This window comes from Dioscorea cayenensis, chromosome 19 (assembly GCF_009730915.1).
Source record: "Dioscorea cayenensis subsp. rotundata cultivar TDr96_F1 chromosome 19, TDr96_F1_v2_PseudoChromosome.rev07_lg8_w22 25.fasta, whole genome shotgun sequence".
NCBI classification, from domain to species: Eukaryota; Viridiplantae; Streptophyta; class Magnoliopsida; order Dioscoreales; family Dioscoreaceae; genus Dioscorea; species Dioscorea cayenensis.
In genome coordinates, this window is record NC_052489.1 from 25,044,492 (window position 1) to 25,061,016 (window position 16,525).

Sequence of the window (16,525 nt, forward strand, 5' to 3'; positions counted from 1 at the left end):
TCTATTTAGTAATTCCCATGCCATACATATAGATAATCCTCATAATGTATCATGCATCTATTTATAGTATAATTCAATATCAAACTACATTATTGTCATGTAATTAATTCACTAATCCTTTAAAAAATCATTAGTTACCTTAATCTAACAAATTGAGCAACACTTGTGAGTTGTGACCACTAACCATGCAAGCATCTTCCAAGAAATCAAGAGTAAGGAGATCTAAAACAACAAAAAAACAAGGATTACAAGATTTTCAAAGTATGGTACAAGATTACAAATCATTCAAAAAAATCTCTCAAAACTGTCAACATAATCTAGATAAATCTCTCAAAGCATGGTACAAGATTATAAATCTCTTACCAAGAGCAAGCATGAGGTGTTGGAAATATAGTACCACATCGGTTGTGTGATAGAAGTGTAATGGATTTATATATAGGTATAGGGGTTGAGCCACTAAGTCTTGGGACTTTTTGGTTTAAGACCCCTAAGCCTATATAGAGCCCATATAGGGCCCACTAGTACCAAAATATAAAATCTAACATTGTATCAGAGAAATATAGTGGAGCCCAATATATATATTAAAAAAAAGGACCTCTGAGACACAAGTGGTGTACCAGTCCATGTGAGTAGGCCTTCTGAGACACAAGTAGTGTACAAGTCCATGTGTGTAGGACCTCTGAGACACAAAGTAGTGTACAAGTCCTGGTAAACAGACCTCTGGTGTACAAGTCTGAACAAGTTCGATCAAGTTGAACTTGAGGGAGGGTGTTGGAAATATAGTACCACATCAGTTGTATGATAAAAGTGTAATGGGTTTATATATAGGAATAGGGGTTGAACCACTAAGTCTTAAGACTTTTTGGTGTAAGACCCCTAATTAAGCCCATATAGAGCCCACTAGTACCAAAATATAAAATCTAACACGAGGTTGGTGGAGTCACCGGAGCATCATTGGAGTTTAATGGAGTCGGCTTAAGAGAGTGCTGCTAGATGGAGCCATGGAGGAGGATTGGAGTCTTTTGAGGGTTGAAACTTGAAAGTTTACAAAGAAACCAGGGGAAGCTTGAGTTGAAAGCCCTAAATTTCCTTAACTTTATGACCCGGTTGACCCGACCGAGTCACCTGGTTCACAGTTAAACCGGCCGGGTCACCGAGTTGACACCGAGTCTTCATACACCCGGTTCAATGGGGCATTGCCTGGACCAGCCACATGGCCGGTTCTCTGTTTTTTTGGTTGAACCGGTTGGGTCGGTCCGGGTTTGACAACCTTGCCTTTGATTAATAATGCACCAAAATAAATGAAGGAATGAATAAATTTTTTGCTTTCCTTAGTATCATTCACAAGGAAGAGAAATAATCCTATAGACTCTGCTCTGTGATAGTTATAATGTAACTGAGATGTGTCTTATCTTGTCCATTGAATTATCTTAATTTATTAATTTTTAGAATAAAATGTATGAAATTTTTAAGATAATTATCAATTTATTTTTATGTTATATAATAAATAAATAATAAAATTTATAAATCCATACCTAATAATGAGTCACATCTTATGTGGTTGGTGTAACTAACACAGGCATTAGCGGGGCAGGTGAGTGACTGTGACTCTCATCTTATACTTTGTTACACTGTTCAAAGCCAGAACCCCTTACCTTCTTCCGTCTTCCCTCTCTTTTCTGCTTGCTATATAGTGTGTGTATATATATATCATCTCCTTCCCCACCTATCCTGTGGACCCCGCCCAAAGCTTGATTAGAATAGTCTAAGCATTGTTTTTCCCCTTTATTCTCTTCCCTTTTGTCAGGTTGCTCTCAAATCAAGTGGTGATGAGGAATTCCCGGAGGAATTCATGGGTTCCCATCACATCTATGCCTTTGATATTTCAGCCTTTTTAACTTTATTGTTTTCCTCTTCTCTTGTGCTTCTTCTTCATTCCTTTGTCTTGTAAGGGAGGTTGCTAGTTGGAAGGTTTTTGAAGCTTGGTTTTCAGCTGGGCTATCTTTTCAACACTCTCTTTTCCGGCCATCATAGTAAGCCCCTAGACATTCTTGGTAAATTCTTTTAGTAGTGTTGTTTTTGGTAATTAAAACCATGACATTTTCTCTATCCTTTGATTAGCTTGCCATGTTTTGTTGAATAGCATGTTAGCTCTTTTTTTATTTAGAAACCTTGGCATGTTGATGGCTAAATTCGGAGTTGTTCATGCTTGTTGTTCTCTTAGTTCATAGCTCATAATTGTTGTTGAAATCCTTGGAGCTTAGTGTTAGCTCAAGGGCTTATGCTTAACCATCCTTGTTTTGAGAAAGATTTGGCCTTGGCATTAGTTTAATGAGTGTTAAGTTGATTGTTTCTTGCTCACCCAAGCATGGTGGAGATTCTTGGACCTTATTTGAGGGTAGAACCAGCATGCTAAAAGCCATGCATATTGTGTATGTTTCCATGTATATATATATATATATACTTGTATTATATATATGTATTGGTTGTATAAATAGATATGTTTTTTTTTCTCTCTTAGTTTGGGTTCTACAACTTTTGTTGTTGGTGGAGTGGTTTTGTAAAGTTGATAGCATTATTGTGTTAATATGTCTAAAGACTAGAGCTTGGTTGTGAACCTGCAGAAATGTTTTTGTGTTAATGGTTTGCTTTTTTTTTTTTTATATATATTTATTAGTCAAGGCATTGTAAGAGAATGAGGGAAGTTTTGTAGTGGAATGTGTTTAGAATTGGATGGTGGAGATGTTCTCGTCAAGTTAAAATATTAGTTCAAGGCAAATGTCGAATGATTGGAGGTTAAGCATTGGATCACTTTAATTTTAATCATGTTAATTGGTTATGCCTTTGAGTTGTATTTATTTCTTGGGTGTGTTCCTGCTGGAATACATGCAAGACACTTATTTTATTTAGTTTATTTATTTATTTATTTTGGTTTCTCTCTCTAGAGAATGTAAAAGTAATACTTGGTTGGTGTTTAAACTTGTGATTAGAATGATTTTGTTTTAACGTTGGTAAATCATTGGATTTTAGGATCGTTTTAGGGAGTGGTCTTAGATCTCATTTTGCAATTAGGCCAATACTAGGTAAGTAATCCACCGATAACTCCGTATTTTCAATATTTGAGAAATTATTTTATTCGGTAAAATAATTATCTAGTATTTTGTTATTTTATTTTGAATATCTATTATTTTTGTTAATATTGATATTATTTAATTGGAATATGTATTTTGAGGCATTTTATTTAATTAATTATTTTTGTTTAGTTGTTGACTTGGTAAATCTACATTGGTGTAATGCTAATTAAAGGATTGCTATTCATTTTAACTTGGTTGTTAATTTATTATTTATACTATGTGTGCGATTACAGTCAAATGATTACTTCAACATTTATAAAATTCGTTTGTTTGTAGGCATGGGTTAATGATTCTGCCATCATTTGAATTGACTTAGTTAATTCCATTATTTATTTATTTATTTAATCATTTAATTTAGTTTTGAAGGAGCTGGTGTTTTGAATAATTTTAAATACTTTATGTACTTAAATTTTTATATTTCATTTATGGTTATCGATTTATTTCCCTTAAAGTGAGATTTTGTTATTTATTAGTATTTTTGAATATATATATGAACTTGAGGAATTTTAAAAATTTCTGAACTTGTACTCTGTAAATATTTTGTATCTGAATGTTTTGGTCTCCAAATGAGCGATATGCAACCCTGTCAGTGGGGGGTTAAACCTTGACCTTGTCGACAAGTAATTTTGGGAAAAAGAGACTGCAGTTTAGCACCGTGTCCGTTTGGTGAAATAATCAACGGCCACCTGGTATTCAGTCTAGGGTCACCGAGGGTAAATAAATGATTTCTGTTATTTTGGGCTCGGGTCTGTCACCGAGGATAAACAAATGACCTTTGGCACTTACAGTGAATTTGGAGACATACTCTCGATTTTGTTATCTATGCTTTATCCTTTGGTTTTGATAATGCTATTTGGTGCTATTGACTTTTGTACAAATTTCATATTCGCATTCCTGGTTTTCAAAATTTTGGTGAACGACGTACTTGGAAATATTCTTTTATTAGAACATTATACTCTGTATTTTGTTAAATTGTGATTTCGGAGACTTGTGCTTTTCTGAAAATCCGGTATACTTGAAAAGTTACTTTTGTAATTTCTGATTTAGTCTAACTATGGTTTGGAAACTTATGCTCATATTTAGAAAATTTTCTATATTTTTTATTTAAAACTTTGAATCTAGTATTCTTTTGATTATAGTATTCTTAAATAGCGGTATTACTTGAGAACTATACCTCTGTTGAATTATCTATTTTGTATTAGTTTAAACTATGTTTAAACTTTGAATTATTCTTTATATCTGAATTCGAGATTTATAAACCCTGTTGTTTTAACACAATTTCTGGATTACTTACTGGGCTAGTGAGCTTAAGGATTCTTTTAAATCCTTTTTAGATCAAGAGTGGTAGACCATGGTGGATCTTGAAAGATTGCCTGTAGATGTTGCTTGTCCTGTGTAAAATTGTAGTCATTGTCATTGTCTATCACTATGTTCCTGTATTTTGTATTTCTGGACTTCTTGTATTTTTGCATTGTATATTTTGTAGAGTCTGTAATCCTGTAACCCAGTTGGTTTGTTATAGTTTTGTTTGTCCTAAATCAGGTTCTGAGGCCTTGCAGGTCTACTTGGTTCACGCTTTGTGGATCTACGGCCGTTTGTCTGTGCACCGGGTCCGGCGAGCCGGGTTCGGGGCGTGACATATCCCATCCCTCCATGCTGTAAGAATTAAGAAAAACATATATGGCAACAAAACCAGGCTACCTAACTCAGTGGCCCTGGCAAAGCCTTGGCAACTTCAAGGTATATATATATATATATATATTCATATATAATCTTTCACCTTTCAATTTCCATTCATATATATATATATATATTCATATATAATCTTTCACCTTTCAATTTCCATTCATATATATATATATATATATATATATATCGTATGAATGAATGATAACTTGCAGTACTTGCTGTTAGCTCCATGGGTGGTGGATGGAGCTCACAAGGCCATGAGAGAGGGATGGAATGTAGACTTAACGTATCTAGCCATCCTCCCCCTTCTTCTCTCCAGAGTGCTTCACAACCTGGTCTGGATCTCCATATCCCGCTTCCAGAATGCCGGGAGCAAACACAGGATATATCCTTGATAGAAGCCTTGACTTCGACCAAGTTGACCGTGAGAGAAACTGGTCTCTCTCTCTCTCTCTCTCTCTCTCTCTCTCTCTCTCTTCTCTCTTACTCACTCTCTCTCTCTCACCAGTCACCACAATGAAATTATATTATGTATATATATATATATATTTGGGATAAAGACATTAGTGTTTGGTTGTTATGAACAGGGATGACCAGATCCTGTTCAATGGTCTTTTCTTCTACGTGGCCCACATGTTGATCACGGATGCTACCTACCTTCCGATATGGAGAATGGACGGTTGGATCATCATCATGCTTCTCCATGCGGGCCCTGTGGAGTTCCTCTACTACTGGTTCCACAGAGCTCTTCACCATCACTTCCTCTACTCTCTCTATCACTCTCACCACCATGCTTCTATTGTCACTGAGCCCATCAGTTGTATATATCTTTACCTATATACTATATATATTTAATTTCCTTATTTAATCTTTATTTTTTGTTGTCTTTTTCATTAAAAATTACTAATAATTTTTGGTGCTTTGCATGCAGCCGTGATTCATCCATTTGCAGAGCTTATAGTGTGCTACTTTCTCTTCTCTATTCCACTGCAAATCTCCATCTTCACCAAAACAAACTCCATTCTTGCTCTTTTTTTCTATGTAACTTACATTGACTTCATGAACAACATGGGACATTGTAACTTTGAGCTTGTCCCTAACTGGTTCTTCAACGTTTTCCCGCCTCTCAAGTATCTCATGTACACTCCCTCGTAAGTTCATCATTTATCTTTTTAATCCTTAATCTTTACATACAAATCTAAACGTTCTTACTAATAACTTCAATTTACTGTCTGTTCTTACTAATAACTTTTACTTTAATTTGATCAGGTATCACTCTCTTCATCATACTCAGTTTAGAACAAATTACTGTCTGTTCATGCCTTTTTATGACTACATTTACAACACCATGGACAAGTCTTCTGATTGTTTGTATGAGACTTCCCGCAAAGGAAAAGAAGAAAAATGTGATGTCGTTCATCTAACTCATCCTACAACCTTGCAATCTATTTACCATCTTCGTTTCGGTTTCCCTTCCTTGTCTTCAAAACCATATGATTCCAAGTGGTACATGCTGTTGCTTTGGCCATTGTCGCTCATATCAATGGCATTTACATGGATCTATGGTTCTTGTTTTACTGTTGAGAGAAACAAACTGAAGAAACTAATAATGCAGACGTGGGCAATACCCAGATATTCTTTCCAAGTAAGAAATCAAATTAAGAGCAACATAAGTTTCAGACATCTTCATTGATTTGATTAATTACTATTAAATGCAGTATGAATTATCTTGGGAGAAAAATGCAATCAATGATCTGATTGAGAAGGCTGTTCTTGAGGCAGATTGCAGAGGAATTAGAGTTTTGAGCCTAGGAATGTTAAACAAGGTAGGCTGTTTGTTCTCGTTTGTTTAATTGTGAGCATTGAAACGCTAATCAAGCATAAGTGTAAGTTGGCTTTTTGTTTTTTAAAGTTTTTTTTTTTTTAAATTAATTACTAAAATAGGCATTTCTACCATTATTCACCAAACTAGACATTTTTATTTTTTTAATATTAAATTTTAAAATTTTTTAATAGTTGTGGGTTTCACTGGTTTTTTAATATTAAAATTTTATTTTTTTTAAAAAACAGCAGGTCCCACTAATTTTTAATATTAAAATTTTTTTTTTAAACTGGGATGGGTCCTACTAGTTTTTTTTTTTTAAATTTAAAATAATTTTACACTAAAACCCTTATAATTTCATAAAATTTTTTAAAACTAGTTTTATTCCCACTTCTACTTACAATAATTCTAACAGATAAAAATTATGAGTAATATTCGGTCAAAAATTTAAAAGATAAAAATTGTTGTGGTTAAAATTTTTTATATATATAAAAATTAAAATTATCTCAAATATTAGAATAGTTAAAGATGTAATTGTTAGGGTAGGTGGAGAGTATTATTGGGGCTTGATGGGATGAATTATTGGTCACAAGTGGCACTTACAAAATTCACAAAAGCTATCTTCAAATTCAAGCTGCCTTCATAGCCCGAAGGCTTACAAATAAATAGACCAACAAGAAACACTAAAGGAGAAATAAATCGAAAATTTTTCAAAAATAGAAAATTCGCGATTGACACCATAGAATAAAAATTAAAAACCAAACATAGCGAATGCCAAAAACGGCGTCTCAATCAGAGATCTTCAGCCCAAATATCGATAGAGGAAATCTTTCCATAAACGGCAAAATTGCTGTTTTCGAGGCCCAGATGATGCAATTTGGCCGAAAAAGGGTGTGACTCACGAGTTTGCGCAGCAAACTCGTGACTTTTGCTTGTTGACCTGTTTTCCATCTAATGGGGTCCTCTGATCACCAAAATTACCTCTTTAGGAAAATTATGAAAATGACCCCGCCTAGGTCATCGCATCCCACTTGTCCAGGTAGGCGCAAGCTAGCTCATCAACCAGGTCCGCATCATCCCCCTAGGTTGATTAGAATTCGCCCCGAATTATCATCATCTGAGGAATCACCATGGTAAGACACCAAATGTTTAACATTAAACATGTCAGCGGTTCGAACATGACTTGGTAACTTAAGTCGGTAAGCGTTGGGGTTGATCTTCTCAATAATTTCCAACGGTCCAATCTTCTTGGCGGACAGTTTGTTGTACTCCCCCACAGAGAACCTTTCTTTAGTCAGGATGGCTCACACATAATCACCGACTTCAAATTCCACATGCCTACGCATTTTATCCGCATTTTTCTTGTACTTTTCCGCAGCTTGTTCAAAGTTGGCCTGCACTTTCTTGTGAAGTTCCTGCAATCCTCCCACAAAATCTTCCACTTTTGCATGTAGTCTGGTCATGCTCGGTACTGGAAGTAGGTCCAGAGGTCCCTTGGGACAAGAAGAGTACACCACCTGGAAGGGGCTGAAGCCTGTGCTGCGGTTGACTGCATGATTGTGGGCAAACTCATCTTGCCACAGTTTCTGGTCCCAACTCTTCACATGCCCCCAAGCTAGACATCTCAGCAAGTTTCCCAGGGATTTGTTGACGACTTCTGTCTGGCCATCCATCTGGGGGTGGTAGGCACTGCTAAAATTTAACTTGGTGTTCACCATCTTCCACAAACTTTGCCAGAAGTGACTCAGGAAACGAGTGTCACTGTCAGACACAATGGAGGTAGGAAGACCATGCAAACGATAAATTTCGCGGAAGAAGAGTTGAGCCACGTTCACCACATCTGTGGTCTTCTTGCAAGGGATAAAATGAACCATCTTAGAGAAACGGTCAACAACCACGAAGATGGAATCATTACCTCGCTGTGTGCGGAATAGTCCCATCACAAAATCCATGCTGACATCTGCCCAAGGTTGAGAAGGAATCGTAAGTGGCATGTACAACCCCGCATTGGTGGCCGCGCCCTTAGATATTTGGCAGATCTGACACTTCTTCACAAAGCGTTCTATCTCCTTGCGAATAGTCGGCCAGAAGTAGGAGGTTTGAACCAAGTGCAAGGTTCTGTCCCGCCCGACATGACCTTCCCCATGTAGTTCTTTGATGATGAGGGCCCGCAAACTACAATCAGGGATCCACAGTTGATTCCCTTTGAACAAGAACCCGTCATGGAGCAAGAATTCAGTCTCCTCCCCACGTTTGACTCTTACCAGAACACCAGAAAAATAGGTGTGAGAAGCAAGTAAGTTACTGAAAGAGTCAAATCCGGGTACCTCAACATGCATCTTGGTCAAAAGAGCCTTCCTCCTGCTTAGTGCGTCGGCTACTTTATTGGTCACCCCCGATTTGTGCTTCACCACGAAAGTAAAACGCTCCAAATAGGCCACCCATGAAGCATGCCGTGCGGACACCTTATCTTGCCGATGTAGATGCTTTAGCGCCTCATGATCAGTGTATAGAATAAACTCCCTGTGGAAAAGATAGTGGCGCCAATGCCTGATAGCCTGCACAACGGCGTAGAACTCCACATCATATGTGCTATACCGCATCCTAGCACCTGATAACTTCTCTCTGAAATAGGCGATGGGTCTGTTGTTCTGACTCAAGACCGCTCTAATCCCTACCTTGGAGGCATCCGAGTGCAATTCGAAAGGTTGGTGAAAATATGGTAACACCAAAATTGGGGCCGAAGAGAGGCGCAACTTGATCACCTCGAACGCCCCTTCCGCCTCCTGAGTCCATAGAAGTCTCCCGCCTTTCATGCAGTCCGTCAATGGGGCCATGATACTGCTGAAGTGAGGAATGAATCGCCTGTAAAATAATGCCAGTCCATGAAAGCTACGAACCTCCGTGATGGTGGTGGGTCGTGGCCAATGCCTCACTGCTTCCACCTTGGATTTATCCACCTGCAGGCCTTCTCCAGAAATGACATAGCCAAGGAATGATACCCTCGATGTCATAAAGACGCACTTCTTGGTTGCGGCGAAGAACCTCTCCCTGCGAAGAACTTCAAGAACTGCCCGCAAATGCTCAAGATGGTCCTTGGGTTTAGCACTATAAATTAAAATATCATCAAAATATACAACAACACATTTGCCAATAAATGGCCTCAAAACCTGGTTCATCACCCGCATGAAGGTGCTGGGAGCGTTGGATAGCCCAAAAGGCATCACGAGCCATTCATAGAGCCCTTCATGTGTTTTGAACACCGTCTTCCACTTATCACCAGGCCTTACTCGGATTTGGTGGTAGCCGCTCTTCAAGTCCAGCTTGGTAAACATGGCCGCCCCGCTTAGTTGGTCAAGCAAGTCATCAAGGCGGGGAATGGGGAATCTATACCTGACCGTAATCTTATTGATGGCGCGGCTGTCTACACATATTCGCCAGGAACCATCCTTCTGTGGTGTCAAAAGGGCTGGAACCGCGCAAGGGCTCAAACTTTCTCGAATATGCCCTTTGGCCAATAATTCTTCTACTTGTCGCCGCAGTTCTTCATGTTCTGTTGTGCTCATCTGATAGTGGGGCCGATTTGGAAAAGCCGCGCCGGGATCCAAATCAATCTGATTCTGGATATCTCGCAATGGTGGTAGTTCATCGGGCAGTTCATCAGGAAACACATCCTTGAACTCATCCACAATTGGTTTTGTAATATGTGGAATAGCTTCCTCCACTGCAACTCCCTTCCCTATTAGGGCAAACACGACATCTGACTGTAGAATCTCCTCCTCGAACTTTGCCAAGGTCTATAGATTGGTACTGTCCATAGTTGTGCTGGTGTGGGTGGTGTCCCTACTAGGTAGTAACACAATCTTGACTCCATCCTTGGTAAAATTGTAAGTGTTAGTTCTTCCATTATGCACAACGCTCCTATCGTATTGCCACGGCCGCCCAAATAGCAGATGACACGCATCCATAGCAACCACATCACACCAAATTGTGTCCTTGTACTTTGATCTAATAGAAAAGGAGATCAAAGCGCGCTTAGACACGGTCATCTCACCTCCTTTCTTGAGCCATGCAAGCTTATAAGGCCTATGATGCTCCTCAATTACGATTCTCAATTTTTGAATGACTGTTGCAGAGACAATGTTCTCACAGCTTCCTGCATCAATCACAAAGCGACATACCTTACCAGAGATAGTACAGGTAGGCTGAAAGATGTTCGTCCGCAACCAATCTTCCTCAATGACCCGCGGTGTTAGGCAAGATCGCCTCACAACCAATGCAGTACCCACATCTCCTCCGATAACTTCCTCATCATCGGGTTGCTCTTCTATTGCCACATCTTCATCTTCCTCTTCAAAATCTGCTGCTTCAACGAGAAGGACCTTTTTGCCGGCGGACTTCTTGCATTCAGATAGTCGATGGCCCGATTCTCCACGACCCAAAAACACCGAAAACGTGTGCACTGCTTTTTTTCTGGGTCGAGGTGCACCCGACACTCGCTTGCTTTCACAGACGACTCACGCCATTAGGGGAATTACTGTTGCTAGCACCACTGCTATGCATTCCAGAAATACTAGGATTACGCCTTCCTTGCTTCTCCACCTATAGCACCCTCTGATGTGCTGTAGAAACAGAAACAGGATCAAACATGTTAACAGTATCCTGAATCTGCATCCTCAACCCTCCAATATAACGCGCCACCAACTGATCCTCCGTCTCCTGGATCTCGTTCTGGGCCACAAGTTGGTAAAACTCTGTGGTGTAATCATCAACCAACTTGGTACCCTGCCTCAAGTTCTGCAGCCTTTGATACATCAGTCTCTGGAAGTTATAAGGAAGGAATTACGTGCGCAAATGGTTCTTCATCTTCTTCCAGGTACATATCTTCGGTTTTCCCAACCGGTTTCGAGTCAACTTCAGTTGCTGCCACCATGTCGTGGCTCTATTCCGAAGCCTAGTATTCACCAAAGGCACGCGCTTGTCTTCTGGCACGCCTTTGAATTCCAAGATCTCCTCCACAATCATCAACCAATCGAAGAACTCCTCTGGTTATAGGCCTCCATGGAATTCAGGAATCTCAATGCGCATCCCGGTCTCCCATCGCCTCTGATCGTACTCCGTAGGGCCTCTTCTGTATTGAGTTACCTCTTCACCAGAACCAACATTAGTTTGGGTAACGTTTGGTACGTGGTTATTCATCATCGCCGCCATCCTTTGGGTCATCACCTCCATTATTCCCTCAAGTCGTTGATCTATCAATTGCACCAACCTCTGCTCCATTTGATTCATCTAGTCACGCTCATAAACGTCTTGAAGGTTCTGCTCACGACTAGGTGCCATGTCTCCTCCAAAGTCGAACGAAGCTCTGGTACCAACTGACGCAACGGGATATAGTTGAGGACTTGTTTAGTCTATGAATACCCAAGTCAACAACGAAATGGAAACCTAAATCCTGTTTAGTCTAAGAATACCCAGGAATTTAGAGGAAAACATATCAATTTTATTTCAAATTCAAGCTGCCTTCATAGCCTGAAGGCTTACAAATAAATAGACCAACAAGAAACACTAAAGGAGAAATAAATCGAAATTTTTCCAAAAATAGAAAATTCGCGATTGATACTATAGAATAAAAATTAAAAACCAAACATAGTGAATGCCAAAAACGGCGTCTCAATCAGAGATCTTCAGCCAAGATATCGATAGAGAAAATCTTTCCATAAACGTAAAAATTGCTGTTTTCGAGGCCCAGATGATGGAATTTGGCCGAAAAAGGGTGTGACTTGCGCAAACTCGTGACTTTTGCTTGTTGACCTGTTTTCCATCTAATGGGGTCCTCTGATCACCAAAATTACCTCTTTAGCAAAATTATGAAAATGACCCCGCCTAGGTTATCGCATCCCACTTGTCCAGGTAGGCGCAAGCTAGCTCATCAACCAGGTCCGCATCAAAAATTATCTCATAGTTAAAGATGTAATTATTAGGGTAGGTGGAGAGTATTATTGGGGGTTGATGGGCTGAATTATTAGTGGCAAATGGTACCTACCCTATTCACAAGAGCCATTGGATTGTAAGTAGAAATGGGAATAAAACTAGTTATAAAAAATTTTATGAAATTATATATAAGGGTTTTAGTTTAAAATTATTTTAAATTTTAAAAAAAAAGTAGTAGGACGCATCCCAGTTTTAAAAAAATAAATTTTAATATTAAAAAAATAGTGGGACCTGTCATTTTAAAAAAATAAAATAAAATTTTAATATTAAAAAATCCGTGGAACCCAAAGCTATTAAAAAAATTTAAAATTTAATATTAAAAAAATAAAAATGCCTAGTTTGGTAAATAATTGTAGAAATGCTATTTTACTAATTAATTAAAAAAAGCAATATTTTTTTTAAAAAAAAAAGGCTTGTAAGTTTCACTGCAGTCCAATTAATATATCTCAAACTCGATCTGCAGGGCAGAAAAATCAATGGATACGGTGAGTTGTATCCAGGGACGGAACCAAGGGGGGGCTAGCAGGGGCTTCAGCCCCCCCCCTTGGCACCGGAGATATTCTTTGTTTGGCCGGAAAATACAGAATCAGCCCCCCTCGGCCCGGCCAGCAGCTCAATTAAACTTTGTAGTAGCTCACTCACAGTTTGTATTCACACAATTAATCTGAAAAATGTATATAAAATATACTTGACTAGGAGAAGAAGTAATTTAGATGAGATATAACTCAAAAAACATCTCATACTCTTTCCATTGATCATCGAGAAATTTAAACAAACATTTGATATGCATGCCGGAGGCGGTGAGGTTCATACAACAAACACAACCTCTAAATAAATAATACAAACACACAGTGAACGCATAAATAAAGTCATACAAAACAATAAGATAACATCAGGTTGATGTCAATTCCATCCGGGAGAGTGTTCACGGGTTCATTCAATTCTATAGCTTGTAGCTTCCACACCAAATGTATTAGCCCTCCGCCGGGGGACGGAACCCGGGACTTGATGGCGAGAGGGGGCTCAAGCTTAAAAAGGCAAAAACAAAAAAATAAAAAAAGTAAAAAAAATAATCTAACAAAAATAATTATTTTTAAATGAAGAATAATGTGCTAATATAACCAAAAATTTGAATACACATATTAAAAGTATAATTTAAAATTTTTTGTTACTACCGATAAAAAAATATATGAGATTTTCAATAATTCAACTAATAAGAATACATCTCAAGTTTGTATTGTTTTTTAAAATATGGTAAAATTGATCATGCTCATTACAAACAACCAAACTATTGTTTATAAAAAAACTTTTGTTTTTTCACTCTAGCATATATGGTACATTATAACATATATATATATATATATGTTAGGCCTCATGATCAATTCAAACTTTTTTTAAATTACTAAAATTTGTATATAAGATTTATTTTATTAAAATTTTGAAATAATAGTAATTTTTAAATTAAAAAATAAAATGTGAAAATATGCACCAAGGGGGATTTGAACTTGGGTGGATCTAAAGACCTCAAACCTTATAAATAAACCCACAAACCACTCAAGCACACCCACAATTTTCAAATATTTTATTTTACATGAAATTAAGTATAGAAAAATCGAAAATCACCAAATCTTAAATTGTTTTAAAAATATTTTCTCCAGTGCTGAGGGGAGCTTTCAGCCCCTGCTAGCCCCCCCTTGGTTCCGCCCCTGTCCTCTGCTTTTGTTCTTCACAGCATCCTGTCTGATCACTATCCTCAACACGGACCTCCTCGGCCGAGCCCGGGACACTCGCCGCCTCGGCGGCCCCCTCTCCCTTATACTACTCTCTCTCTCTCTCTCTCTCTCTCTCTCTCTCTCTCTCTCCGGATGGTTGACCCCCTCTCACCTTTTTAGTTTTTACCTCTCTCTCTCTCTCTCTCTCTCTCTCTATATATATATATATATAAATCTCTATCTCTATCTTTAATTCTTCATAGTTTTTTTTATTTTTTAAATATCTCTCTTTATCACTATATCTTCATAGATTTTTTTAAATTTTTTGTTAATATCTTTTTAGATTTTTATTTTTATTTAAAAACAAATCATTTTTTAATATATTAATAGCTATAGTCTAAAATATAAAAATATTTTTAAAAATATTTACAAAAATTATTATTTAATCTATGGATATGTTATAAATTACTTTAAAAAGCCAATTAATTTATATAATATATAAAATTATATTATTGGTAGAATTTTTAAAAAATTATTGTTTGACACTTAATTTTTATAAACTAAAATATAAATTAACATTTAAATAAATTTTAAAAATTATAAAAATTTTATTAATTGAATTTATGGGTGAATTAAATAGAACATGAATGATAAACTTCATTTTTATAAATATGTCTACAATGTGTTCGATTAAATGCCTTAATGAGTTAAAATGCTGAAAATATCAAATATTAATATGTATCATAAATTCATAATGTATATATATATATATATAACTAAATAATATTTAGTGTTAAATCTATATAGCAAAATGCATGATTGTCTATATTGAGAAATAGGTTTTTGCAACTATTGACAATGAGGCGATTCTACAATATTTTCAAAAAATGCAAACTCGTCGTATTCAACTACCTCCTCTGAGTAGCATGTGTCGCATGGATGATAGCGTTCTAGCTCGAACTTACGTAGATAAATGTTTTATGTTTGTTATGTTGACTGAAAATAGTTTTTTTGACATTTTACCCTCAAATCCCCCTATGAATAAGTCATGGTTTCGTCCCACGGTTATTTGTGTCCATCAATTGCGATGAAAAGACAACAAAATCCCTCAACAGTATCGATGACTCTCATCTTGAAAAAGGGAAAAAAAGCAGGGCTCAGCGCTTCACACATGAAGTCCCCCATGAATCAAAAGGGAAGGCACTCATCACCAAAGATGTTCCGATCAGCACGTACGCGGAGGCAGCAGTGACGATCACCTGGAAACTTTTCGAAGGTCCGGTCTGTCGATGAGCTGAACTCTATTGCGGTGGAGGTAATTAAATAACTCCCACAGCCCAAGCCGAGATCATTAGCCTAACTCCGCCTTCGAGTTTGAAAGGAAAGCAACCAAGGATCTGCTTGATAGACGCGGACCAATAATATGTAGCAATAAACAAACATGCATGAGCAATGCACACTATCAGCAGCTTCTCACAGAGGAACGACTCAGACCAATATTGAAGGAGATACTCAGAAAGATAGATAATTCATTAGCAGCTATGCTTATGAAGACATATAACCAAAAAAAAAAAAACAAAACATAACAAACTACGTCCAGTACATGTCCTCACACCCATCACATGTCAAGTACTACAGTGTGATAACATTAAGCTCATTTATAAAGAGCAGATCTTCATCCTATCCTCCATAGCCGGCATATCTCCAGAGAATGGGATGTCTCCTCCCATTTGTACCTGCTCATCATCATAATATTCAATCAGTCTGCTAGCTAGCTAAAGAAGTGGTGGGCGGTGGAGGTTGTTATGTCACGCCCCGAACCTGGCTCGCCAGGTCCAGTGTACTGACAAACAGCCACATACCAACCAAGCCAAGACCTAGTAGGCATGCAAGGCCTCAAAACCTGATCTTAAAATCATAAAAATCTAATAGAGAAGCAAAAACTAGAAACAAGAATATAGTTCAACACTAAAAGACATAACTAAGTGTTTTGCACAGTCATTACAAATTTATTTCAAATAAAACCTATGCCCACAACAAACGGGACTTATTACATGCTAAAAGAATTGGCGATGGCCCAACGATCCCCACTAAGCTATCCACCACTCACCCTTACTCCTGATCTGAAAAAAAAAATTATCCACAATATTTATGAGCTTGACAGCCCAGTAAGCACC

The 16,525-nt window shown here is 37.6% G+C and overlaps 1 protein-coding gene across 1 annotated transcript; it reads left to right on the forward strand.

The window, feature by feature from the left end:
- The first annotated feature begins 1,742 nt into the window (after nt 1-1,742).
- Nucleotides 1,743-13,324, forward strand: LOC120250304 (very-long-chain aldehyde decarbonylase GL1-4-like). The gene is given in 9 exon segments (XM_039259101.1): nt 1,743-2,033; nt 4,694-4,874; nt 5,036-5,191; nt 5,193-5,260; nt 5,411-5,643; nt 5,755-5,974; nt 6,093-6,468; nt 6,542-6,649; nt 13,100-13,324. Coding segments are annotated over 8 exon segments (1,281 nt in total). The 5' UTR covers nt 1,743-2,033; nt 4,694-4,814; the 3' UTR covers nt 13,160-13,324.
- Nucleotides 13,325-16,525: the final 3,201 nt, after the last annotated feature.